This window comes from Chrysochloris asiatica, unplaced genomic scaffold, assembly GCF_000296735.1.
Source record: "Chrysochloris asiatica unplaced genomic scaffold, ChrAsi1.0 scaffold00092, whole genome shotgun sequence".
In the NCBI taxonomy this organism is placed as follows: domain Eukaryota; kingdom Metazoa; phylum Chordata; class Mammalia; order Afrosoricida; family Chrysochloridae; genus Chrysochloris; species Chrysochloris asiatica.
The window spans coordinates 10,194,076-10,219,585 of record NW_006408610.1 but is presented as its reverse complement, the minus strand read 5'-3'; the positions used below and the strand labels follow the sequence as shown (position 1 = coordinate 10,219,585).

General features: G+C 40.4%; 1 protein-coding gene across 1 annotated transcript in view; it reads left to right on the top strand.

Moving 5' to 3' along the window:
• Positions 1-25,510, top strand: part of KIF23 (kinesin family member 23) — a 29,108-nt gene that overhangs the window by 3,293 nt on the left and 305 nt on the right. The window contains exons 4-21 of the mRNA XM_006866574.1: positions 5,222-5,327; positions 5,574-5,710; positions 5,822-5,931; positions 7,159-7,329; positions 9,162-9,274; positions 9,402-9,523; positions 11,355-11,457; positions 14,698-14,777; positions 14,867-14,986; positions 15,158-15,284; positions 15,546-15,704; positions 17,090-17,247; positions 18,231-18,404; positions 18,681-18,860; positions 19,143-19,454; positions 23,536-23,766; positions 24,835-24,917; positions 25,099-25,180. Coding sequence (XP_006866636.1) covers positions 5,222-5,327; positions 5,574-5,710; positions 5,822-5,931; positions 7,159-7,329; positions 9,162-9,274; positions 9,402-9,523; positions 11,355-11,457; positions 14,698-14,777; positions 14,867-14,986; positions 15,158-15,284; positions 15,546-15,704; positions 17,090-17,247; positions 18,231-18,404; positions 18,681-18,860; positions 19,143-19,454; positions 23,536-23,766; positions 24,835-24,917; positions 25,099-25,180 — 2,568 coding nt within the window. The remainder of the gene's footprint in view (positions 1-5,221; positions 5,328-5,573; positions 5,711-5,821; positions 5,932-7,158; positions 7,330-9,161; positions 9,275-9,401; positions 9,524-11,354; positions 11,458-14,697; positions 14,778-14,866; positions 14,987-15,157; positions 15,285-15,545; positions 15,705-17,089; positions 17,248-18,230; positions 18,405-18,680; positions 18,861-19,142; positions 19,455-23,535; positions 23,767-24,834; positions 24,918-25,098; positions 25,181-25,510) is intronic.

Sequence of the window (25,510 nt, the reverse complement as noted above, 5' to 3'; positions counted from 1 at the left end):
TTATATCAACCTCTTAGGAAGTGTTTTTATTTTTAGTAGAAGTGAACAAAGTGAATTCAGTTTAGCTCAATAATGTGTTGTACTAAGCTAGTTTCTGGAGGTTTGCTGTATAGGATTTCTAAGGAGCAGTGGGGTTTGAACTGCCGACCTTCTGGTTAGTAGTCCAGTGTTGATCCTACAGGACTCCACGTCACATGTTGCTGTTACGTGCTGCCTAGTCCGTTCTGAGTCGTAGTGACCGTGTATAGGATTTCTGAGGAGCGACTGGTGGATTTGAACTGCTGGCCTTGTGGTCCAGTGCTTATCCTACAGTGCCACACCATGTCATATGTTGTTAAGTGCCTGAAGTCGCTTCTGACTCAGAGCGACCCTGTGTAGGGTTTCCAATGAGCGTCTGTCTGGTGAGCTCGAACTGCTGACTTTGCGGTCCTGTGCATTAACCTGCAGCACCACACCAGGTACATAGGCATCTCAAATTTTGTGTGTCCAAAAAGGAACTCTGATAAGATAATTTTTATTCTAAATCACTTCTTTTTTCGCTTCTAAATCTGCCCAATTGTCATGCTTGAACCCTTGATCCAGCCTTTGTCTTACCCCTCATTTTTGATCCTGTCAATTTTGCTTCGAAGTATGAGGGTCTTCAAAAAATTCAGAGAAAAATCCCATGAAATTTTCGTTCCATTTTTCCATGAATTTTCTGAAGCCCCTTGTAGATCTTGAAATTGTCCTAATATTTCTGTCTCCACTGCTACTGCCGTAGTTTGAGTTCCACTATTAATCACTGGAGTCCTGGTGTGGTGCTGTGCGCTAGTGCGTTAGACTGCAAAGTTGTTTGCTATGGGTCGGAATCGACTCTATGGCGTTTAGCAACAATTAATCACAGACTCGTATTTCTTAAACTCTTGGTAGTGAAAGAACAGTTGGTTATAATTACATACTGAAACCTTTGTAAAGCTCTTGCCACATGGAACTAACCATACTACCTAGGCAACACGGAGCCTGTTTATAATGTGTCCAATGAGATTGAAATCATGGATGTTGCAGCAATGTCACATGACTACAAGAGTTTCTAAACATTTACTCTCAGGTTTCTGTAATTACCTTCTAAATTGGTAAGAAAAGCCAGTTACTGGTTTGCTGATCATTATTTGAGTGTTGACGACAAAACTATGTTGAGACTTAATTGGACTGCCTACTTCCACTCGAATTCATTTTCTGTAATCAATCCATTTCTGTCCATTTTCTCTAATCTGTTTTCATAGAGCAGCCAGGTAGCATTTGAAAAACATGTCAGAGCTAATCTTTTTCCTTTCTAAAAACCCAACCTTTCAAGGAATAAAGTTTTTAAAGTGGGTGAAAGGACAGGTGTCACCCACCTTGGTCTGTCCCCCGTGTACTCCTTCCAAGCAGTCAGCACAATTGTAGTTACTTCTTTACTTGTTTATTGTCTCTCTTTCCCATCTTAATGTGGTCTTCAAGAAGCTATGTAACCTCATCTGTTTGTCACATGCTCAATAAATAAATGAAACATAGGTAAATCATGGTCCCATGTGGCTTCATGGAGGAGCAGGCTTTTGAGGACATGTAGCGTAGTGGTTACGAATCGGTCTATGAACCGCAAGGTCAGCAGTTCGAAACTACCAGCTGCTCTTCTGGAGAAAGATAAGGCTTTCTGCTCCCGTAAAGATTTACAGCCTTGGAAACCCTGTACAGGGTCGCTATGGGTCAGAACTGACTCCACGACACTTAACAATAACAAAAATAGTTGAAAACTGAGTTAAAGAATTTCAATTCTTTGTTAAAATTTTAAGTTACGCAGAAAAGGTTTGGTGGAGGTTAAGAATTTTTACTCCTGACAGTGTAACGCAGTCTTGTATAGTGGAAGGAACATTGGACTGGAATGGCCTTAATACCAAGTCTTCTGGGGCTTGGGCAGGTTTCTCCTGGGCGGGTACTCAGTTTTCTTAACCAATAGGGGAGGGTTGTTCCTCAGGACTTGCAGTGAGCTGTTTGACTTTCCAGCATGGTTCTTTGTATCTCCTTTGAATTTCAAGATTCTTTGTTCTTTTTTTGTGAGGTGTAAATCTGTCTTATAGGGTCAGGATACAAACTTTCATAAAGATGGAAGTCTGCGTAGCTGAAGAGTAGGTGTGTTATTGTGGACTGCTTATTAAACCTGTATGTTTTCTCATTTGTAAAATAAGCATGATAATAGGACTTAGATCAGAGGTTGTAAGAATGAAATGATCCAAGTTAGTGTCAGTTATTACTGTGACATATTTGCGCACTAGTCTATACATGCCCCCTTTTGAGGGACAAAACTGCCAATTTTTAAAAACGAAAGTACCTGTTATATATACTCATGCAACGAATAACCTACCATTGAAATTTGTGAAACAAAAACTGCAAGAATTTCAAGGCCTGCCAGTCATTTGCAGTGTCTATAATTTTGATGTGCAGGTGTATTATTTTTCTTTGAGGTTACCCTGTAATTTATTAATTTTTTTCCCATGTGTACAACAGTCTATCTTGAAATCTACTTGACATCCTTGTCATTTGAAGTTCTGTAGCTACACTGTTCCCTCCTTTTGCTATGTAGATGACTTCATTATACATTGGTATCTACGTCTGGTTCCCCATTTTCAGTCTTGTAGGTTTGTTTTACTTTAAATACGTCCTGGTGTGGCACTGTGCGAAGTTGGTTTAAACCACAAGGTTGGTGGTTCAAGCTCACCATCTGCTTCTTGGAAACCCTATACAGGGTCTCTGGATCAGAACCGACTAAACGGCATTTAACAACAACAACATATCTGGATTGAGTTCTGGGTGTTGTTGTCATGTGTGGTAATCTCAGGTTGTTTGTTGTTGATGGTTTTCAAATCAAAGAACACCCATTGGTGTTTTCTGTAAAGTTGATCTGGTCATTACAAACTCCTTTAATTATCGTTTGTCAGGAAATGTCCTAATTTCACCACCATATTTGAGGGACAGCTTTACTGAGTATGTAATTCTGGGTTGGCAATTTTTACCTTTCAGAGTTTTGTGTATGTGTCACCTGCCGTCCCATTGTCTTCTTGGCTGCATGGTTTCTGCTGAGAAATCCGAGCTTAGTCTTACTGGTTGCTTCTTCTTTGCAAGTAACTTGTTTTTTCCAGAGCTGATCTCAGGATTCTTCCCTTGTCTTAGGTTTTAGAATGTTTGATTGTGATGTGTATTGATGACCTTCTTTTCGGATCTATCGTATTTGGGATTCGTTCAGTTTCTTATATGCTCATCTTCTCTTTCTTGTGGGGGAAGTTTTCTTACAATGTTTTCTGGACAGTTTACTCTGTGCTTTTTATTGTCTCTTCCTGTTCTGGAATTTCAGTCACTTGTATGTTGTTCCTCTTCCTGGTGTCCCACATAACTCTTAGGCTTTCTTCAGATGTTTTCATTCTTTTCTAACCTTCTAGCATACTTGCATTGAGAGATTTCTCTTCAAGTTCACGAATTTGGGCTTCCATTGCTTCAGATCTTCTCCTTTGCCCTTTCAATGTATTGTCCATTTTTGGAATCTTAGTCTTATTCTTGTGAATTTCTAATTGCAGATTTTGTATTGTTTCAAAATTTGCATTTTTCTGTTTTTGTTTTTCATCTGTTTGTTCTTGTAGCGTTTTCCTGAATTCTTCTAAAGTTTTTTCTGTGTTCTCCGTGCTTCTTTTGATCTTTCTATCAATCTGTTGAAGGTATGAAAACATCATTCGTTTGAATTCTTTATTAGTTAGTTCGTTACCCTTTTTCCCTCAGAAATGTTTTCTGTGTCTGCATCTTGGTCATTTGTTTGTGCCATTCTCTCTTGTTTTCTTTGTGTGAGCTAAAATTGTCTGTTGTCTCCAGGGCATTGTGACATTGTTGTATTTGTAAAAACCAACAGTGTAGTTGTTGGACCAGAAGGGGAGAAATCTCTGGCAGATTCCTGCAATTCTAAAAGCTCACAGGTGGCTGTGGAAGGGCTATGACAGTAGAGCTCCTGGCCCTAGCTAAAGTTGCTATCACTGTCGGTGTTATCTATGTTCAGGGGATGGAATCTGGAAGTAGCTCGTGGGGGCTCTTGATGGAGCTGGTGGTTTCAGTGTCTGTCAGTAACCCAGAGGAGCTGTGGGTCGGGTGGCTGGTTAAATGCTGATCTGGTAGCTCTGTGGGTTTTATAGGTTTGGAGCCACGCCCACCCGAATCCAGGCACCGAAGTGACCCAGCTGGTCCCAGTTCACACTGGCATGGTACCCAGCCATGTGGCTCTGAACTCAATGTAGGGGAGCTTTCCACACCGGAGTGTGAGGACAAAGCAGAAATCGCACCCTTCTTGTCCTCTTGAATCTGCTCTGCCTGGCCTCCCTCTGTTGCCAAAGCTGCTCAAAAAGATGGTCGAGGCACATCTGGCCAGCTGTTCACAGTCAGTCCCATTCTCTCGCCATCCCTGCTCGGCCTTTCTTCCCAGCAAGCGCTCTGCCCACCTCTCTAACCTTCCTTTTGAAGTCCAGGGTGCCAGTCTGTCTGTCCCTCGTGGCCTTGGTGTACAGGGTCCAGGCAGTGTATCTGCCTAGTCTGCCATCTCACGGGGAGGCAATTTAATTTTTTTAAATTTTATTTTAAATATACTCCAGTCTGATTTTTCAAATAGGAGTTTTGGTATAAAGATTTGATCACAGAAGTAGCTCTGCTTTCTTAATACTCGCAATTTATTTTAAAATTATTTTGTATAAGAATTTAAAGACAAGATTACATTTATATTTTATTTCTGGTCTTAGAATGCATTGTACATCAGAACACTTGGTTTTATGCTGCTATGCCATTTTAAATGACACTTATAAAGAAAACATAAGCAGTAATATATAAAATAATGCTTGAAGATTTTCACAAATCATTATACTACCCAGTGGTCTTTGTCACTTGATTAAAACAAAATCAGCTTTGTTTATGAAGCAGTAGTAGGCATAAGAATTTCTACATTCTCTATAGTTGTTACTGAAAATGCTTACCAATTTATAAATGGTATAGTTTAGGTGGCTCACAACTTTGAGAAAGAAAGGGTTCCAAGTTTAAAGGCTTTCATAATTGTTCTTTATGTGTCTAATGTTTAAATGCTCATAAAGAGCTTTCTTAGGAAGCTGAAACCAATGTATAGCTCTCTCTTAGATATGGTGGGATTCCGTTGATTCATGTTTGGTTTTCTTCTGCATAGACTCAGTATTCATTTAAACAAGTATTTGGTACTCACACCGCCCAGAAGGAGCTCTTTGATGTTGTGGCTAACCCCTTAGTGGATGACCTTCTGCATGGCAAAAATGGTATGTATGGTTCTTGGAGCTTTTGTGGATTGTCCTCCCCACCCCCACCCCTCACAACCCCCAAATTCTGATAAAACTTTTTGATAATGTATGTTTGTGATTTATGTTCGACATTAAATTCAGGTTTGTTAGAGTAGTCTGAAACCTGCTTTTTTGAACGGCTTAATGTTTAGTGTTTTTAAGATGATAAATGCCACAAATGAAGAACGTTTGGGATCTGACTGGCTGCGACTTGCTGCATTGTAGGTCTTCTTTTCACATACGGTGTTACTGGAAGTGGAAAAACGCACACCATGACTGGGTCCCCTGGGGAAGGAGGGCTGCTTCCTCGCTGTTTGGACATGATCTTTAACAGCATAGGACTGTTTCAAGCTAAACGATTTGTAAGTGATTATTTTGTGTTATGACCCTTACACTTATTTAAATATTAAATCTGCTTTTTACTATGTAAGTCATAGTCTAAAAACCTTGGTCTGCTTTTTGTCCCATTTCAGGTTTTTAAATCTAATGATAGGAATAGTATGGATATACAGTGTGAGGTGGATGCCTTGTTAGAACGTCAGAAAAGAGAAGCCATGCCCAATCCAAAGACTCCATCCAGCAAGTAAGGACTTAACGTTGTGTGTAACATTGGCTTAAGCAGTAAAAGATTTTATCAAGTGGATTCCTTAGACATAGGAAATGGTGAACAGCAAGTAGAGAAGTTGGTTTGACTTTCGTTGTTAAGTGCCATCGAGTATGTTCTGACTCATAGTGAGCCTAAATAAGGGTTTCCAAGGAGTGGATGGTAGGTTTGAACTGCTGAACTTGTGAATAGCTGTCCATTGCTAATACCAGTTGACTTTAGTGAGGTGAAAGTTGAGGACTGTTCTTAAGTTTATTTGTTCAGGTTTTCTTGTTGTTTTTGAGCATGTTGCCAATGGATCACTGCTTAGAAACTGTACCACTCTGGGTCGTGAAAGGGCGTAAAAGACTGCTGTGTATGGGGGAGGACTTGGGATATTGTGGGACATGGGGGGATAGTGACTATGAATAAATTTGCATTGTATATTTCAGCTAAAAATGGCAAATCCTTTATGTTCTATGTTTTAGATTCCCCTTGAGGTCATTCACGTTTTAATTTTTTTAAACACTTTATTGTGCTTGAGGGTAAAGTTCACATAGCAAATTAATTTTCCCATCAGTAGTTCATACGCAAACTGTACCATGACATTGGTTACAACCCTCGCAGTGTCTCTGCTTTCCGTCTTTACTCCCTGGCTTCCCCTTTTGCATGCACCTGACTGCCTGTCAAAACACTGTGTGTTTTCATCTTTGCTTGTGGGTAAATGTTGCCCTTTTGGTCTCCTATTGTTGATTGCTCTGAGGAACACCTTCACTTTCTTTGTTTGACTGAAAGGTGCCCTCCGGGAGTGTCTTTAGTTTCTAGTTAGCAGGTTTTATCAGGGCAGTGGTCCTAGGGGTTCTCTAGTCACTTTCAGGCCAGTAAGTCTTTTTGGTTTTTTATTTGAATTTTGTTCTACATTTTGTATGCATTTTAATTGGGACCTGCGACAGACTGCAAAGTCGTTTGAACAGCAAGATCAATGGTTCAAGCTCACCAGCTGTTCCTTGGAAACCCTATACAGGGTTGTTATGGGTTGGAATCAACTCCACGGCACTTAACAGCAACAACAACTGCAGACTTGGTCTGAGTGGTCAGCAGTGGTAGCTAGGCACCATCGAGTTCTTGTGGTCTCAGGTTAGAGGAGGCTGTGGTTCATTGGATACTGACTTACAATGTAAAAGATCAGACTGTTTGTTTGTTTTAATGCTGCTTTTTCTTTTCCAGACGACAAGTAGATCCAGAGTTTGCTGATATGATAACTGTACAGGAATTCTGCAAAGCAGAAGAAATCGATGAAGACAGTGTTTATGGTGTATTTGTATCTTATATTGAAATATATAATAATTACATCTATGATCTATTGGAAGAAGTGCCATTTGATCCCATAAAGCCAAAGTAAGTTGTGAAGAGAACCCCTTCGTAGGTGCTTAACCTTGGGAAAGTCATTTCAACTCAATGAGCCTTTGCTTTCTTATCTATGAAGAGATACAGAGCTTACTTTTTAGGTTTTTGTCTGAATGAAATGATACGATTTGTATCTTATGTAGTTAGAGTTCAATGTCACTTTTATTTTTAATTAATAGATAGTGATAAATATTGCAGCAGTATTAGGGAACCAATGGGACCTGAGTGTTCATCTTCTGAGGGAGGGTGGTAACTTTGGAAAACTCTTGGCTGGAGGCTATGTTTTGGGAAAGATCTTAATAAATACCAACAGGAAGTGTCCCCATGAAGGTAGGTCTTCCTTGAAGAACCTGACACTAGTGTTTGGAGTTTTATAGCCTCTAACCATCTGGGTGATCTCTACCTGATAGGGTCTAGAGCTGTCTGCACATCACCTGTAGACCCTGTGGGCGATGCAGTGACACCTACAGTGCCCTCCACCACAGAGACATCACTGCTCCTTATGTCCCTCCTGAGGCTGAAGGCCAGTTACAGCCTGACATCACAGACAGTCCATCTGCATATGAGACTCTGGATGCTTGTGTGGAATACTAGTAGCTTGTTCCTGAGTTGATGGTTCTGTTCTAAAGCCAAAGGTTTATCATAAATTAACCTATCCCACGGAATGTTGGTTTTAAGAAAGAAATTCTTAGGTTGGGTCACAGAGAAGTATGTGAAAGAGTATGGCATTCATGAAACAGTGGTTTTGTATCCAACTGACTAGTCTCCCATTTGTTTCAAAGTATCAGTTGTGTTGACTCTAGTTTTGCATGTATTTACTCATTTTCCTAAATCACTATCAAATAAGTTTCATTTCTGTATGTGTGTGCCAAGTTTTTGTCTGGTTGGTTCTCCTTGAGGCTATTTTTAAGGAGACTTTCCTAATTTTCATTTCATTATACAAAAAGAAAGACAAACCAGTGTGTCTTGAGTCTGGTCACCTATGTGGTAACTCCCTGAATGAACTTACAGGTGCAGTGCCTTGTCACCTTCTCTGCATTGAGTGTGTTGCTGTGTGGTGGCTGCTGTAGAAATAGTAACTTACACATTGTTCCTTTGGTAGGTGGAACAGTTGCAGCACTCCCCTGAGGAACCCAGACTTTATGTATGTGACGGGGTTGGCACTATTCTTAGGGAAGGGTGCAGTTATACTAGCTGTTGGCATCTGTGGCGTGCTTGCATGCAGAGTGTTTTTCATTGGCAGCATTGGCAGTGGGCTGCTGCCTTTCTCTGAGCCCCTACTTGCTTCCTGAAAAAGCTGTCTATGTGTGTCTATGATGTTGGCTGGTAAATGCCACGTATACCGTTCACAGCCCTGAACCAAAACAGGCAGCACCCTTCCCCACCCTCATCCCATCATACAGACCCAAAGTTGACAAGCCACGTTAAAAAGATTGCCACTCCTGGTATATACCAAACTCTTTCTGAACTGTTTCTTTACTGTTGAGAAGATCAGAGCCAGCTCTGTCTGCTGGTCGTTTAAAGTGAGGAAGACGCTAGATTTTGCTGCTTAGTCTTTGCATGTGATGTTGTTATAATGCTTTTTGGTCTGTAGTTACATAGTGTTGTGTAATGTGCTTTGTGACTTAGAGCAAGCTTTTAGTTTCTGTTCCCTGTTATGTAACTAATCTTTGACTATATCCTTATAATCTTATTAAAGTTTAATATTTCTCTGGGGTCGGTCTAAAGCTTACTTCCATTATGAGAATGAATGATGTCATGTCACTTGACATTGTAGTCCTTGTCTCATCGTTCAGGATGCTGACCTTTTTTCTTTCTCATAGACCTCCACAATCTAAATTGCTTCGCGAAGATAAGAACCACAACATGTATGTTGCAGGGTGTACAGAAGTAGAAGTGAAATCTACTGAGGAGGCTTTTGAAGTGTTCTGGAGAGGTAGGGGGACAGGATTTGCAGAAATATAAAGTGATAAACGATACTACAATTTGACAGCAAGCTTCTGAGTAACCGAAAGCATGTCTAATGAGTTGTTCAGGTTGGATCAGTGGTTTCTCTGTTGTAGGCCAGAAGAAGAGGCGTATTGCTAACACTCATCTGAATCGAGAATCCAGCCGTTCCCATAGTGTGTTCAACATTAAGTTAGTTCAGGCTCCTTTGGATGCAGATGGAGATAATGTCTTACAGGTAAGCAGTGTGTGACGTCTTTCTTGTTATATCTGGATTCTCAGTTTCTGGTGTTAAATCAGGGAGGTTTCGTTGCAAAAAGGATTGTTCTGAAATTAATTTATGTGATGGCTTTGTTGTTTTTCTGTGGGATTGTGTAGTTTTAGGAAGCTGGGTAGTAGATCCCAGAACCTGGCATTTTGCAAAGGCTTACTAAGCTTTATAAATCTCTTATTAAAGGAGATAAATGAGAAGAATGTGTGATTCATTATATTACCTCTGAAAACTCATTTTGTAGAGGAAGTTGTTAATGGTATTAAAAGGTCATGAATTAATTTGCTTGCTAGCGTGTACGATTCAAGAAGTGGCCCATATTCTAAACCATACACAGGGTCCTTACGAATCGGAAGTGACGTGACTGCACTTCACAACAACAAAAATATAAATCATTTAATAGCCTTTAACAGTTAAAGTCTTTTTGGCTGATAGACTAGTGGGACCCCCACATCTGTTGATCGCTATTTGCTGCTAGGCCTTATTATGCTACAAGGTTTATGGCATTTGAAGCCAAGTAGAAACCATTTTGAACTCCTGGCATGGCATTGTAGTATCAGCACTGGACTGTGAACCACAAGGTCGGCAGTTCAAACCCATCAGCTGCGCCTTGGAAACCATATACAGGGTCACTATGAGTCGTGACTTTTTGATAGTGACTTGACTAAGAGAGTTACTTGAGTGCACTTCACAACAACAACAGCATAATTCCTGGAATAGCCTTAAGCTATTAAAGTGTAATTCCAGTCAAGTCAGGCCATGAAATTGTGGTCTTCTTATGAAGGGTTATAGATGGCAGGAGGAGACGGTAGAGCGCAGCACTTTGAATGCAGCTGCCTGAGAGAAGGCAGCCTCTGTGCTTACTGGTGTTCTGCCCTAACTGTACTAGGCCGTTCGCCCTTAGCTTGTAAGGGTTAAAGGAGGTCATGCATCCTTGTTAGTCAAGTGCTCGGGTTGTAGTCGTGTTGTTGCTAAGTGCCTTTGAATTGGCTCAACTCACAAGCAACCCCTTCATCAGGTTTCCAAGGAGCAGCTGGTGGGTTTGAATTTCCAACCTGTGGTTAGCAGTCCAGGGCTTACCCTACAACACCACACCAGAACTCCTCAGCCTATAGTTGTTATTAAGTGCCATTGAATCGGTTCTGACCTACAGTGACTCTGTATAAGATTTCTGAGGAGTGGCTGGTGAGCTTGAACTGCTGACCTTGTGGTTCTAACCGGCCTTGCAAGTCCAGCGCATTAACCCACAGCACCACCATCAGTAAATGTTAGCTGAGACATGGTAATGGAGCAAGCATTCACATGCATTTTGTTTCCTTTGAATGACATGTAACATTAAAATATTAGTTATGTATGGTTTCATTTTCCTTATTATAAAAATTATTTAGAATATTATGGAATCATTAGCTTGTTTTTAAATTATTAAACTTCTGGTCATAGAGAAATTTAGGTTGTTTCTGTTGTAGGCATGCTCTTTAGTCAGCATATATTTATTGAATACCCACTAAGTGCTAAGCAGGATGCAGGAGACAAAGTGGTGAGGAAGGTGGGTGTAGTTCCTGACTTCATGGAGCTTTCAAGTCTAATGTAGAAAGCCAGATAGTGGACAGCTATCTCTAAGGCCATGAGTATATTCGTTGGGCATTTTAAACAAATTCTCCAACATTTATCCTTCACTTCTCTGCATTTTGTATTATACAAAATATTATATTTATAAAGTTGAATAATTTGTTGTTTAGGATTTACTTAACACAGTAAACAAGTTATAACTCATGTTATTGGCTTTATGATCTTTCAGGAAAAGGAACAAATCTCTATAAGCCAGTTATCCTTGGTAGATCTTGCTGGAAGTGAAAGAACCAATCGGACAAAAGCAGAAGGGAACAGATTACGTGAAGCCGGTGAGTTAAGCATAAATGTAATCAACAGCCCCTGAAAGTCACTGCTGTTGTGTGGATTCCAACTCAGTGACCCTGTGGGACAGTGTGTGCCATCAGGAGCCCTGATGGTACAGTGGGTGCTAAGTCCAAGGTCAGGGTTTGAATCCCACCAACTTCTCTGTGGGAAACAGGTGTTGTCAGACTGCTTTCGTAAACATTTACAACCTTGGAAATCCTATGAAGCTGTTCTAACCCTTTCTGTAGGGTTGCTATGAGTCAGAATCAACTTGACAACAGTGGATGAAGCGTGTACTACAGTATCGACTATGCATGGACTTGATCTGTTGATTCTCATTTTTCAGGACTGTATCACCCCCATTTTTCAGATGAGGAAATTGGTTGGAGTAGGTCAAGTAATTTTCCCAAAGTTGGAGTCTGTGTTCAAACCTAAGTGGGTTTGACTCTCAAAGCTGGTGTCTTTCTACTATGTTAAATAGCCTCCCCTTCAAACCAATGAGGACTCTTCTTTTAGAAAGATCACTTTGCCAGTGTTGAACATTAATTTACCAGGGACGTGTCTAGAGATATGAAAGAACAGTTAGGAGCCTTTTGTGGTAATTGAGTTAGGAACCTTTTCTAGGATTAACCTTGATGAGAAATGAAGCTTAGCTGGATTGAGACGAAAGTCAAAGCCTGAGGGACCTCATGCTTTCCAGATGAACATGAAAAGGACTATTGGTGTTAATATAGGTGAAGAATTGAGTGTGACAAGAATGGGGAAACCAGAACAAATGGATTGGGGTAGGGCACATGACACATGACAGGTGTTTGGATTGCAGAGGTCCAGCTCTGAGCCCTGAGGCTCAGGGTCTAGACCTGGCTGTGTAGCTAATGCAGAGTAGGGAGGTAAGGATCTCCGGGGGCTGAGGCCAGGGCCTTCTGACGCCAGTGTGTGAGAGTGGTGGTCCTCATGGATATCAGATGAAGGAGGAAACGTTTGAGCCCAATAGCAAGGAACTAGGAAAAGGCTGCTGGTGTCCCTGTGTTAGCATTCCTTGCAGAATGTTGAGGTTGAGAAAACGAGCAGCTTTTACTCAAAGACTGCACGGGGGGCATTATCCTTAAAGGACACAGTAGGCTGCACAGCTTCCTAACCCTTTTTGTGCTGTAGAAACAGGGATGAAGCCTATGTACTCTTTTTGGAATCATTTTTAATATAATGCCATAAAATATATAGGACCATAATAGTGGGTATGAATTGGGCTGCGAACCACAAGGTCAGCAGTTCGAAACTACCAGCTGTTCCACGGGATAAAGATGAGGCATTCTGCTCCTGTAAAGATTTACAGCCTCAGAAACCCTGTACAGGGTCGCTTTGAGTCGGAACCGACTCCACGGCACATAACCACCACCACCACCATAAAGGCAACAATCATGTATATTGAAATGCATTTAATATTTAAAAAATAAAAAGTCAGCGTTATAATAACATGTACTTTTTTATTACTCAATAATAAAAACTTAAATAACTTAGCAACAGATCTAAGCACATAAATTTGAGGTCGTGATGAACACAGCTACTTGGAGACATCTGCAAAACACTGGGATGTATAATTAAAACCCAGTCATTCTATTAATAAAATCACAGGTACTACTACTTTAGGGGTTTGTTTTGTTGTTGGTTTTGCCTGTGTTCTGAATTGAAGGAACTGCTTGTTGAATTTAAGTTATGGAGCAGTGAAAATAAAGATGTGATTTATATCCCATCCATATATATGTTGTTATGTGCTGTGAGTTGGTTCTGACTAATAGCGACCCTGTACAGGGTTTCCGATGTTGTAAATCTTTATGGGAGCAGAGAACGTCATCTTTCTTCCACGGAGTAGTTGGTAGTTTCGAACTGCTGACCCTAAGGTTAGCAGTCCAATTGGTAACCACTACACTACCAGAGCTCCTTATCCACATATATGGTGGTGGTGGTGGTTATATGTCGTGGAGTCGGAACCGACTCATAGCGACCCTGTACAAGGTTTCCGAGGAGGCTGTAAATCTTTACGGGAGCAGATAGCCTCATCTTTCTCCCGCGGAACAGCTGGTAGTTTCAAACTGCTGACCTTAAGGTGCACAGCCCGATTCATAACCACTGTGCTACCAGAGCTCCTTTATCCGTCCATATATACATAGGCTTCCTGAAATCTACTCACGGACCACATGGTCCTTGGACATTAGGGGAGGGAAGTGATTGGCTGAATCTGTGAGTGGCTTGAGGAAGTAGCAAGATCTGTTGGTAGGAACATGGGTTTCTGAGAGCACAGTGGGAGAGAAAGAATTATTGGAAGTTTGGGTCAAGAACAAGAAATCATGAACCCATGGAAAGATTATGAGTGATACAGATGAGTTTAGTATTTGGGGAGGAGGCCTGAGCTGACAGCATGGTGGAGGTAGCTGACTTAATCGGTGCCAGACTGGATCAGCTTTCAGAGTGCTGTGGAGGTCTGTGCAGCGGAGAGCATCTTAGGAGCCTTGCTTGGTCTGTCAGGCTTGCCTCCCTCAGAAATATACACAGGAATGTTTAAAGGTAGGGAGTGTGCCTCTTAAGAAAGCCTGACTCAGATGTACAGGGGACAGAGTTAGCTGATCCCTAAGACATTTGACCTTTAGAATCAGTCGTCAATTTTCTGGGGTTGGGAGGTTGGGGAGGGGAATCTATCAGACTCTGTCAGGGCCAACTGTATTCTGAATGTCCCTACTATGGAAAAATATTTTAATACGAGGACATTGCATCCAATATCCTCTTTCTCAGAACTTAGAATCTGGAAGAGATCTTACTGGTCATTAAGTCTAATATTTCATTCAGTAGAGAATCGACTTGGTAATTCTCTTAAAAAAACCTAACTTCTCTTGAAACACTGCTATTTGAAAATGTTAGGATTTTCTTGTAAATTTATATGGACAGTTCTTTAAGTCAAGCCGCTAAAATCTGGTATTTGTCATTTCCACCTAATCATTTTATGGAGCCTTCATGGGGTTCTGCAGGCTAATTCACTGGACTACAAGGTTGGCTTGAATTTTAAGGTCGGCAGTTCAAGTTCACCAGCCGCTCCTCGGAAACCCCATACAGGGTTGCTATGAGTCAGAACTGACTCAACAGCTCTTAACAACAAGTCTTATGAAGTATAGATTTTATAGGGAAACAGAATATACTTTAGCTACTACTATATTGTGTTTAAATGTCTGCTGTGTGGTTTTTTTTTTCGCCAGGTAATATTAATCAGTCACTAATGACGTTGAGAACATGTATGGAAGTCCTCAGAGAAAACCAAATGTATGGAACTAACAAGGTAGCCAACGATCCCGTTTCATCATTTGTATAGTTTCATTTGTGTGCACTATTTCTGCCTTATGTATTTGGATTTGACTGTATTTATAGATGGTTCCATATCGAGATTCCAAGTTGACTCATCTGTTCAAGAACTACTTTGACGGGGAAGGGAAAGTGCGCATGATTGTGTGTGTGAACCCGAAGGCTGAAGATTACGAAGAAAGCTTGGTAGTGTCAATTTATTTGTCTTTAAAGTATTCAGTTTTTGTATGGAAATGGATAACTATTGGGATATGAAGAATGACATTTTGAACTGCTAATCAAGCTATATTGCTTTATTTAATGATTTCTGAAGAAGGACTTGGATGTGCTTATTTTTTTTAAATTCATGTATTTTAGCAAGTCATGAGGTTTGCAGAAGTGACACAAGAAGTTGAAGTAGCAAGACCAGTAGACAAGGCAATGTGTGGCTTAACACCTGGGAGACGATTCCGAAACCAGGCCCGGGGAGGTCCGGTTGGAGATGGTACGAGTTGGCGTTAATATCTGTTATTTGCCCACTGACAAGAACACTTTGTTTTGATCCTCTCAAGAAAAAAGTACAAACAATTTGCATCAAAGTATAAATGAGAAATTTTTGTTACATACTTCATATAACTTTATGTGGCATGAGGACTCTAGCAGCTAGGTGGTTATTGGACCAGAGCTTTAATCACTGTTTTAAACCTGTGTAAACAAATTCTTTCTCCACTGTGTAACTTGTATCGTTTTTTACAATTCACTCCAGAACTGCTGGTTACAGATGTGGTTTTGCAGAGTTTCCCGCCTTTGCCCTCCTGTGAAATTTTGGATGTCAACGATGAGCAGACGCTTCCCCGACTGATTGAAGCCTTAGAGAAACGGCATCACCTGCGGCAGATGATGCTCGATGAGTTCCACAAGCAGTGTAAGGGCGGAAACGGTTTGCAGGCTTTTCAGCTTCAGAGATGGAAGGAACTTGCAATGATAGTTTACTTCTGTGCTAGCACACATATTTAAGAAAGGGTTATTTTGTCCCCAGACTTTATTGCTCAAGGCCTTGTATAACTAGACTGACAGTATCATGTTACAGCTCTTTTATATTCGTAGAAAGTTAAAAAAAAAAGAAAAGAAAAAAGGTGTGTTTTACTGACAGTGATAGAAGGAACATACAGCAATAACAGCTACTTATTTTGTTTTTCCTTCCTACTGATTACAAATGTAAACATTTGTAGAATACTTATCATACTACTTCTTAAGAGCTGTGTTCTTGGATAAATTACTTCATCTCTCTATCCCTTATTTCTCCTATCTGGAAAATGTTAATAGTTAATTGTTCCTACCTCAGGGGTGGTTAGAAGGCCAAATGAAATAATGTGTGGAAATCATGTCAAATGGTAAGAACTGGTAAATATGCCTACTCTTTTTATGTCTTCACTAGTGCATTTTGACCTTTATAAGAAAGTTGTGGGGTGGGTTGGGTGGTATTTAAATCCCCATTTTAAGATGAGGAAGTATCTCAGAAATGTTAAATTATTTGCCCGAAGTCACATAACTACTTACCGAGGATTTCAACTCTGGTCTAATTTAGAGTTGAAACTAATCCCAAATGTAGTGCTAGTTCTCTTTTTACATTTGTGGTTCTGAAGCAGATCATTTGCCCGGAAGTAGGTGGGTCAGAAGGGAGTCCATAGTGTACTGTGAAAGACAGCTATTTTTCTTTTTCCCAGAAATAAGCAAAACTGTGCATGTATGTTTTGTAGATTTGAGAATCAGACTCCCAAAATTTCTGAGTATAGATCGATTTTCGAATCAAGATTTGTCGAATGGCTATGTTTTATATACAAAAACCTGTTGCTTTCAAGTCGGTTCTAATTCCTGGTGACACCATAAAGTCCCTGGGTTGTTCAAAGTTTGCATTTGGCTGCGAAAGAAAGATTGGTGGTTCAGATTCATCCAGAAGTGGCTATATCTGTCTAACCAGGATTACCACTGCGGTCTCTAGTTGCCATCCAGCCCCCTCTGGACTCTTTCTGCACTGCTTTTTCATAGCCATAACTCCCTTTCCTGGGCGCTGCAAACCGTGAACTCTTAGCCACTAACTGAAACATTGGAGGGTTGTGTTCACTCAGAAGTGCCACAGAGTAAGGCCTGGCGATCTGTAAGATTACAGCCATTAAAACCTTTTGGAGTGTAGGATACTCTGACACTCATGGCAGCACCATGAAAATTTACAGAGCATCTGCTAGTAAAAATATTTTCTTGGTAATTTTGGATTTGAAGTAAGTCTTTGCCTCTATGCTTTTGTTTCAGCTACTAATTTTAAAGCTTTGTTACAAGAATTTGACAATGCTGTTTTAAATAAAGAAAACTATATTCAAGGAAAATTAAATGAAAAAGAAAAAGTGATCTCAGGACAGAAATTGGAATTAGAACGGCTGGAAAAGAAAAATAAGACCTTAGAATACAAGGTTAGTTTTTATTAGCATGAGTATGATAGTGAATGGTAGGTACTTATGTCTGATTTCCCTGTTTCTGCTGTTCTGCTCCATGGCCTTTAACTTCTGCTTACTGTATGGTATATCACTTGGTGATTTACTGGGCTTCATCCCATCCTTAGAAGAGGGAATGTGAATGTAAAACATAAAAGAAAGGGGACAATCTGTTTTTAATTTTATGAGTAAGACAAGCAGTTGAAGAGAGTGTTCTCTGACTGAGACAAGTGAGCTTTCCATAGGACTTTTCTAGACGGTACCTTTAATTATAGTTTGTTTTTTGACTTATTAAAATATTTCCTCAATGCACATGAAATAAATGATGAGCTAAAATGCTATCACAGTGCCCTGACAGTCTTGGATGTGACAGATAACAGTAAATGTCAACTGGATCCATGTTTTTGCTGACAAATCAGATTGTCAAAGGGCATAAATTCAGGAGGAGCACCTTCCTCTGGAGTAGGCTCCTGGTATGGCGCTGTAGGATCAACACTGGACTGCGAACCACAAGGCCAGCAGTTCAAACCCACCAGCTACTCCTTGTAAACAGCACACAACCACCACCACCGTGGAGAAGAAGGAAATGCTGTTTTGTTGGGGAATGCTTGTTTGTTTCTTTACCAGAGGACCATTTAGGGTTTGGGGAGGCGAGGTATGCATTCGTACTAGAGAGCGGCTAATCTCAATGCTATTTTCTTTAGTCAGAAAGTAACCTAGAAAATTAAAATGTTACCTTTCATTTTAGAGAGAAGTCAAGTATAATTTGGTCTTCCAGTAAAGAGTTCGTTCAACAGATTCTAATTTCTAGGAATGGAAGTGGGAATTTATAAGAGGAAAAAAGTATTCTCTGATTTTTCTTCCCTTAAGCAGGCTTGTGTAAGCTAATTAAGAAAGATAATTGTATAGCTGTAGAAAGTGTGTCCATGTCAAGTGTTGAACTTACTGTTCTACCTTCTCAGATTGAGATTTTAGAGAAAACGACAACGATTTATGAAGAAGATAAGCGCAATCTGCAGCAGGAACTTGAAACCCAGAATCAGAAACTTCAGCGACAGTTTTCTGACAAACGCAGATTAGAGGCCAGGTTGCAAGGCATGGTGACGGAAACAACAGTGAAGTGGGAGAAAGAATGCGTGAGTGCCGATCTTGTGTGTGTGTCTCAGAGTTGGATGAGCTATCAGAAATTGTTGCGGGCTTAAATATTTTGAATTATTGTCCTTAGAGTCAGGCTTTGGTGCTGGCAAATAGCAACCACTAATGAGATCATCTCACTGTTAGCAAAATGCTTGGTGGCTTAATTAGCATTATGAAGCTCGTTAGCTCCCAGGAGGCATTGGAGAACTGTCAGGTTTAAGGGCACTTGTTTGGTCAGACTGAATTAGTGTGTAATTGGCATTGATGATCTGCAGGAGCGACGAGTAGCAGCCAAACAGCTGGAGATGCAGAATAAACTCTGGGTCAAAGACGAAAAGCTGAAACAACTGAAAGCTATTGTTACTGAACCCAAAACGGAAAAGCCAGAGAGACCCTCCCGGGAGCGGGATCGAGAAAAGGTGGTTCCAAGATCTGTCTTTCCATCACCAGCACCTGTGAGCTATTTGTACCTTTGCAGTAATTTAGTGCTGGGGAACATTTGTTTTGATGAAGTGCTTTTCTGTGAGGATAGCATTTTTGTTTTATATTAATAATGATATTCTTAATCCTTTATGTTTAAATATTTTTAAATTTTGTACACATTTAACACAAAAATTGAGTACTTTCTTATAAACAAATTAGAATATTAAGTCTTCATGTGCTAAAATTAGAGAAAAGTAATGAATTGTTTCTCAGTTTTTCAGCCTTGCTCATTAATTTCTCTTCACTTTTTTTAGCTTTCTAGTAACTCTATTGCTCAGATTTCCAGCGGCCAGCAACTCATGAGCCAGCCTCAGCTACATAGGCGCTCTAACTCTTGCAGCAGCATTTCTGTAGCTTCCTGTATTTCGGAATGGGAGCAGAAAATTCCTCCGTACAACACTCCTGTCAATGTCACATCTATTGCGAGGCGTAGGCAGCAGGAGCCAGGACAAAGTCAAACTTGTGTCGTGTCAGACAGAAGGCGGGGGATGTACTGGCCTGAAGGCAGGGAGGTGGCTCCTACATTCAGAAATGAGATAGAAATAGAAGAGGACCCTTGCTACAGGGTTAGTGTCAGTGGTACTTTAAAGCATTGAAGCATTAGACGTTATCTGTTGTGTTTGTTATAACTTGGTTCAGAAAATTCAATGGAAAGATGGGTGGGCTCCAGTAGGAACAAGCTCTATAATCCTGGAAGTGAAGCCTGGCTCTTCATCTGCAAAAGCATAAACATGTTTGGCAACAGAATTCATGCCTTTTGTGTCCAGTGGATTTTACTTACGTTGGCATGTCTCAAAGTAAACCTGCTTTTCAGTATTATTAGCTGTTGAATAGTGCATCAAATCGGTGACTGAAAATCAAACTACCCCTTGTGCAGTTTTTTTCTTTTGGTTTCCTCTCTCCTAAATGAGGAGCCCTGGCGTCAGTGATTGAAGCCCTCAGCTTGCTAATGGAAGCTCAGCAGTTCCTGAAGAGGCCAGCGTTGGAAGCCCTAGAGGGCAGTTGTACTCTGTCTTACATGGACACCCGTGAATAGGAATTGACTTGATGGCAAGGGGTGTAGTTTTTTCCAAGTTAAATATTTTGCTTTGTGGTTTTCAAACATTGGTTTTTTTCAACAATTTTCCCCAATCTTACCTTGATTGATTTAAAAACCAAAGTTGAAATACTAGTACAGTAACATTTCCCCCTTACCTAGATTTGCCAGTTGTTACTGTATTGATATGGAGACAAGTTTTCCTTGGACCTTTTGAAAGTAAATCATAAACTTTATAACACTTTATCCCTAAATTTTAAAGGCCACTCATGGCATAAGAATAAGGGTATTTTCCTTCATAAATACCATCCTTGTTGGATGTAAAAAAATGAACATTAATACTGTTAAGTACCATCAAGTCAGTTCCAACTCATAGAGACCATCCATGGAGCGGTTGGTGGATTTGAATGACTGACCTTAAGGTTAGCAGACCAGTGCTTATCTTACAGGACACCAGGACTGCAATTAACAATAAGTATCTTCTAACATACCTTCCAAAACAGACTCAAAACCCACTGCCATCCAGTGATTCCGACTTAGAGTGATCCTACAGGACTGGCTACAGCTGTCCCCGGGGAGGTTCTGAGGCTGTGTGGAGGCAGACTGCCTTATCTTTCCCCGCAGAGCTGTTGGTGGGTTCAGACGGGCAGCCTTGGTGGCTTTTACCCACTGACTAACCAGGACCCCCCTACTATTCATACTCCCCTCCTTCTTCTCTCCCAAGCCATGATACTGTCACATTTGGCTATTTAGCTCTTTAATCTGTAGCACTGTAAGCTCTGCTGTTTAAACCTACAAGCTGTTCCTTGGAAACCCTATACAGGGTTGCTGTGAGTCTATGGCACTTACCAACAACAGTCTCTTTGGTATAAAATGACTTCCTTGCCTTTTTTTTAAGAGCATCCAGGCCAATTATTTTGTAATGGTTGAAGGTTTGAATGCCCCCAAATTGCTTCAAATCTCAATTTTGATTGCTGGTATCCTGGGGTGTTGCTGCAGGGTAATGCATTGGACTGCAGGGTTGGTTTGAACCGCAAAGTCAGCGGTTCAAGCTCACCAGCCGCTCCTTGGAAACCCTATACAGGGTCGCTAGGGGTTGGAACCAACTCAACTGCACTTAACAACAGCAATCCAAACTTATAAGGTCTCTGCCTCATTCAAGGGTGTTGAGATAAAATCACTTCTATTTTTGTTCTTAAGGTTTAAAGTTTTCCTTTGAATGTGAATAAATGGGCCAAGTTAATAAACATGAAAAGCTTGGCTGTAGATCTTCTTGTATAATTGTGGCCTGTCAGTGTGGCCCACTTTCTTGACTGAAGAATGGTGATGAGTCCTAAAGCTTCCCAAGTACTGTGCTGTGTAGGTTCTGCCTTTGCATTTTAAGGGAACAAAGGATGGTGAATGGTCTTGCTGATCTACTCTAGTAAATCCCCTTATTTCATCCAAGTTTACAGCCTGAAAATGATCCCAGGCTTGCTTGTCTGTTGAGAACTAATGTCATATCTCTTTTGACTCAGCAGTATCTAAGAGGGTTTACTGGGGAGCTTTCAACTTCCCCCTAAAATCAAAATCTCTTTAGAAGTGCAGCAGAAAAGTTACTTAAAATTAATCATCAGCGTCTGGGGATTTTTGGTCAAAAATTATATTGAATGGCCTGAATTCAGTGATGAAAAAATTGGAAGTACTATTGATTTCATAAATACTAGTAGATTTGTAGGGATGTCTTCCCGAAAGTTCTCTGAGTGGTGCTTCTAAAGCTTGTTCCAGAATATATTGCTAAATGTATTTAAGAAAACAATCGCTTTTGATAAATGTTCCCTTTTGACCCTTTTCCACACCAAACTGGGGCTGCTTACCCAATAAGCAAGGTAAGAAGCATGGGCTTACCTTTGTTCCTTACTAATCTGTATGAAAACTTTCACATGTTTACCTTGCATATGGGGTAATTGGATACTTGACTTCAGATAGACTGAATTACAGTCTACATCTTAACAAGATCCCCAGGTGATTTTTATGTCTAGTTTGGCTTTTTGTTGTAGTGCCACCAAGTCAGTTTGAACTCATAGGGACCTGTGTAGCTTGACCTTAATAGACCAGTGTAAGAATGGGAAGCTTCTTGCTTAGAGACTCGGGCATCTTGAGTGGTGAACCAGATGGACCAAATGATTGAACTGTCATTGGTGCTTCGTTTGTGTCTTCTAATTCTTTAGGGAAAATACTTCCTGCCTCTGGAGTGGAACTCTGAAATGGAATGTTGGTACTTGACCAGCTTTGAAGAATTTGGCCTGTGATCTCTCTCATTTATTTTCAGTTTTATAAACAGAAGATGTTCGTAACATTCCAAAGATAGCTAGTTGCTTCAAAGTAGTACTTTATATGAAGTAGTTTTTCTTAGGCTGATTGTGCTATATGGGATTTTCCCAGCTTTATGGGACATTTGACTGGATGTAACTACTTTCTTAAAAGGAGCTCTGGTAGCGTAGTGGTTACGAATCGGGCTGCGAACCACAAGGTCAGCAGTTCGAAACTACCAGCCGCTTTGCGGGAGAAAGATAAGGCGTTCTGCTCCCGTAAAGATTAACAGCCTCAGAAACATTGTGCAGGGTCGCTGTGAGTCGGAACCGACTCCATGGCACATAACAACAACAACTAGTTTCTTACTGCACACTAGAGACTGATATTCTATATTCTTTATTGGGATCTTGGAACCTTTATGAAATGTTTGGGGGGTGGGGATTAGTTGGTATGTTTTAGCTATTATAGCGTCTTGAACTATTCATGAAGTTCTATTTTGAGATGCTAAGATCTTAACTGAAGTACTCAGAAGTACTTTATAGTCTTTTGTTGTATGTATTGAATTCTTAGTGTTAGTTCATGGAAAAATTCCATGGTCTTTTAATTCTGTTTTTTTCTGTGGACTTCTTGAAGCCCCCTCATGTACCTAATGCTCTTCAGTACCTTGTTGTATTTAGCTTTGTCAGTTTTTACTAGTGTTCGTTCCTGTGTTTGTATAAGGAGTGTCTGAGAGGCCTGTGATAAGTTTAGGGCTTTTAAAAGAGTTATGGATCTAGTAGATTCCTCACAGTCGCAGGCACAAATGTTGATTTTTGACTGAGGATGCAAAATGAATGATATGCTCTGAATATGCTTAAGCAGGAAAGTCTAGCAGCATTTCCAGAATTTTTCCTTCCAGTCTTTGTTGGAAGGGAAGCTCTTTGTTAGTATATATATATATGTATATGTGTATGTATATGTGTATGTATATGTATATGTATATGTATATGTGTATGTGTATATATATATATGTATATGTATATATATATATATATGTATGAGTTGTAGGAAGTTCCATTATCTTTTCATTCTATGTTTTCACAAAATTTTTGAAGCCCCCTTGTATATAAAACATAAAGTGGAATTAAAAGATTATGTGTTTAAATACAAGAAAGAATTTAAATAACTTGAATAGCCTATTTTGCTTTCAAAAAGGTTTCTGCCTTTGTTTTGATATTGTCATCACTTAATGTAGACAACCTGCTGCACTTCTAACAATTCACTCAAATTAATTCTGGGTTCCTCTTGTTTCTTGATTCCTCTTTCGATGTGATCAGAACGCACCACCACTCCGTGTCCGACACAGACGATCCCGCTCTGCAGGGGACAGATGGGTAGATCATAAGCCCGCCACTAACGTGCAGACTGAGACAGTCATGCAACCACATGTCCCTCATGCCATCACAGTATCTGTTGCCAGTGAAAAGGCGCTAGCTAAGTGTGAGAAGTACATGCTGACCCACCAGGAACTAGCCTCTGATGGGGAGATTGAAACTAAACTAATTAAGGTAAAAACATATTTACACAGGAGAAAAAAATATATATATAAAACGTCAACAAGAAATAGCACTAACCCTGCTGTTGTTTGCTGGCACAGAGGCAATCACAGCTGGAGCATAAAGGGGCTTTGATGTAATGTGTTGGTTAGTGGTAAACTAAAACAGTGGCTTCAGTTGTGAATCTGCTAAACTAGAGCTAAGTCGGGTCTTCCTGTCTATGAGGGTTAGATTCACAGGTTTGTAAGAACTCCAGATAGATCTATAATGTACTGGTTGTTCAATTATTATAATCACTGTAGATTTTTTAACTATTTCAATTTAAACCTTTTTGGAAAAGTAAACCTAAACATAGAACTCCTAACTTTACTTTCAATTCAAAATGAAATGCCCTTATTTGTTGTTGACCTACACAATTACTCATCATGAGCCTCCCAAAGCCTTGTCCCAGGAGACAGGGATAGCGTTCAGAAGAATTTTCTTTTCATTAAGGCAATGACTAATCAGAGCAGTGAAACACAAGAATGAGGGGTGCGGGAACCTTTGTCATTTTAAATTCAACTTGACAGCTAGTTCTTATAATGACAGTAGTGTCATTGAATATGGTGGTGTTATCCCCAGAGTCCTGGTGTGGCAATGTAGGGTAAACACTGGACTGCCCACAGCAGGATCAGCAGGTCAAACTCACTTGCTGCTCCTTGGGAGCCCTGTACAAGGTCGCTATGAGTTGCAACTGACTCAGCGGCGCTTAGCAACCTACCAGAGAAGAAAATACAATGTCCAGGACTTTAGAAATTTCTGGCAGATTTCTAGTTTTGCTTTTAAATTATAGGCTGACCAAAAAGGACATTTTTTTACCTGCCTGTGTGAATGCTTCTGATTATATTGTACTGACTTTTGTTTGGTAAGATAGATACTCACATTTCTAAAGTATTTTAATAATACGGCCTCATCTGTCCAAAGTACCATTTGGTTTTGTGGGTGGGAGTTCCCATAAAACTTGAGGTCAGTTTCGAATATATGTGTGTTTACTGTTTGGATATATCAAAGTATAACAGTGACCTTCTCTCTTGGCTTTAGGGTGATGTTTATAAAACAAGAGGTGGCGGACAGTCTGTTCAGTTTACTGATATTGAGACTCTAAAACAAGAATCACCAAGTGGGTGAGTGATTATCCAACATGAACATCTCAAGAGAGGGCTGTCCTCTTAGCTGTTCTTTCTTGAGGCCCAAAATATCCTGTAAGTTTTTTTGTTCATTCTCCAAAGAGGTGTAGAAGTATTTCCCTCGTTCCTAATATTTTTCATGTTCTTAGATGCAAAAATAATTGCTGCCCCTTTTCAGGAGTCGGAAAAGGAGGTCTTCCACAGCAGCGGCTGCCCAACCCGATGGTGCAGAGGGTGAATGGACCGATGTAGAAACAAGGGTAGGGGCAAAGATGAAATATTTGCTTAATGAAAATTAGGAGTGCCACGTGTGAAACCAAACAGCTGCAGGTTATTGCACTCTTTGAAGATGCTGAGGTATGCACAGCCCCTCAGTGCCAGTGCGGTTTACAGGCCTGTTAGTTAGTAGTCATGTGCTTGGTTAGCTCTGGCCAGAACAGGGCTCTTCACTTCCAAGGCCTCATTTTTGTTCCGAAGAACAGAGCCACAGAAAGCAAGAATTCACACCAAATTGATGGAAATGTTTCTCACAAGCAGCTTACCAGGAATTTCTTGGCAGTGAGCGCCTCATGGGGATGCAGGGATTGTGG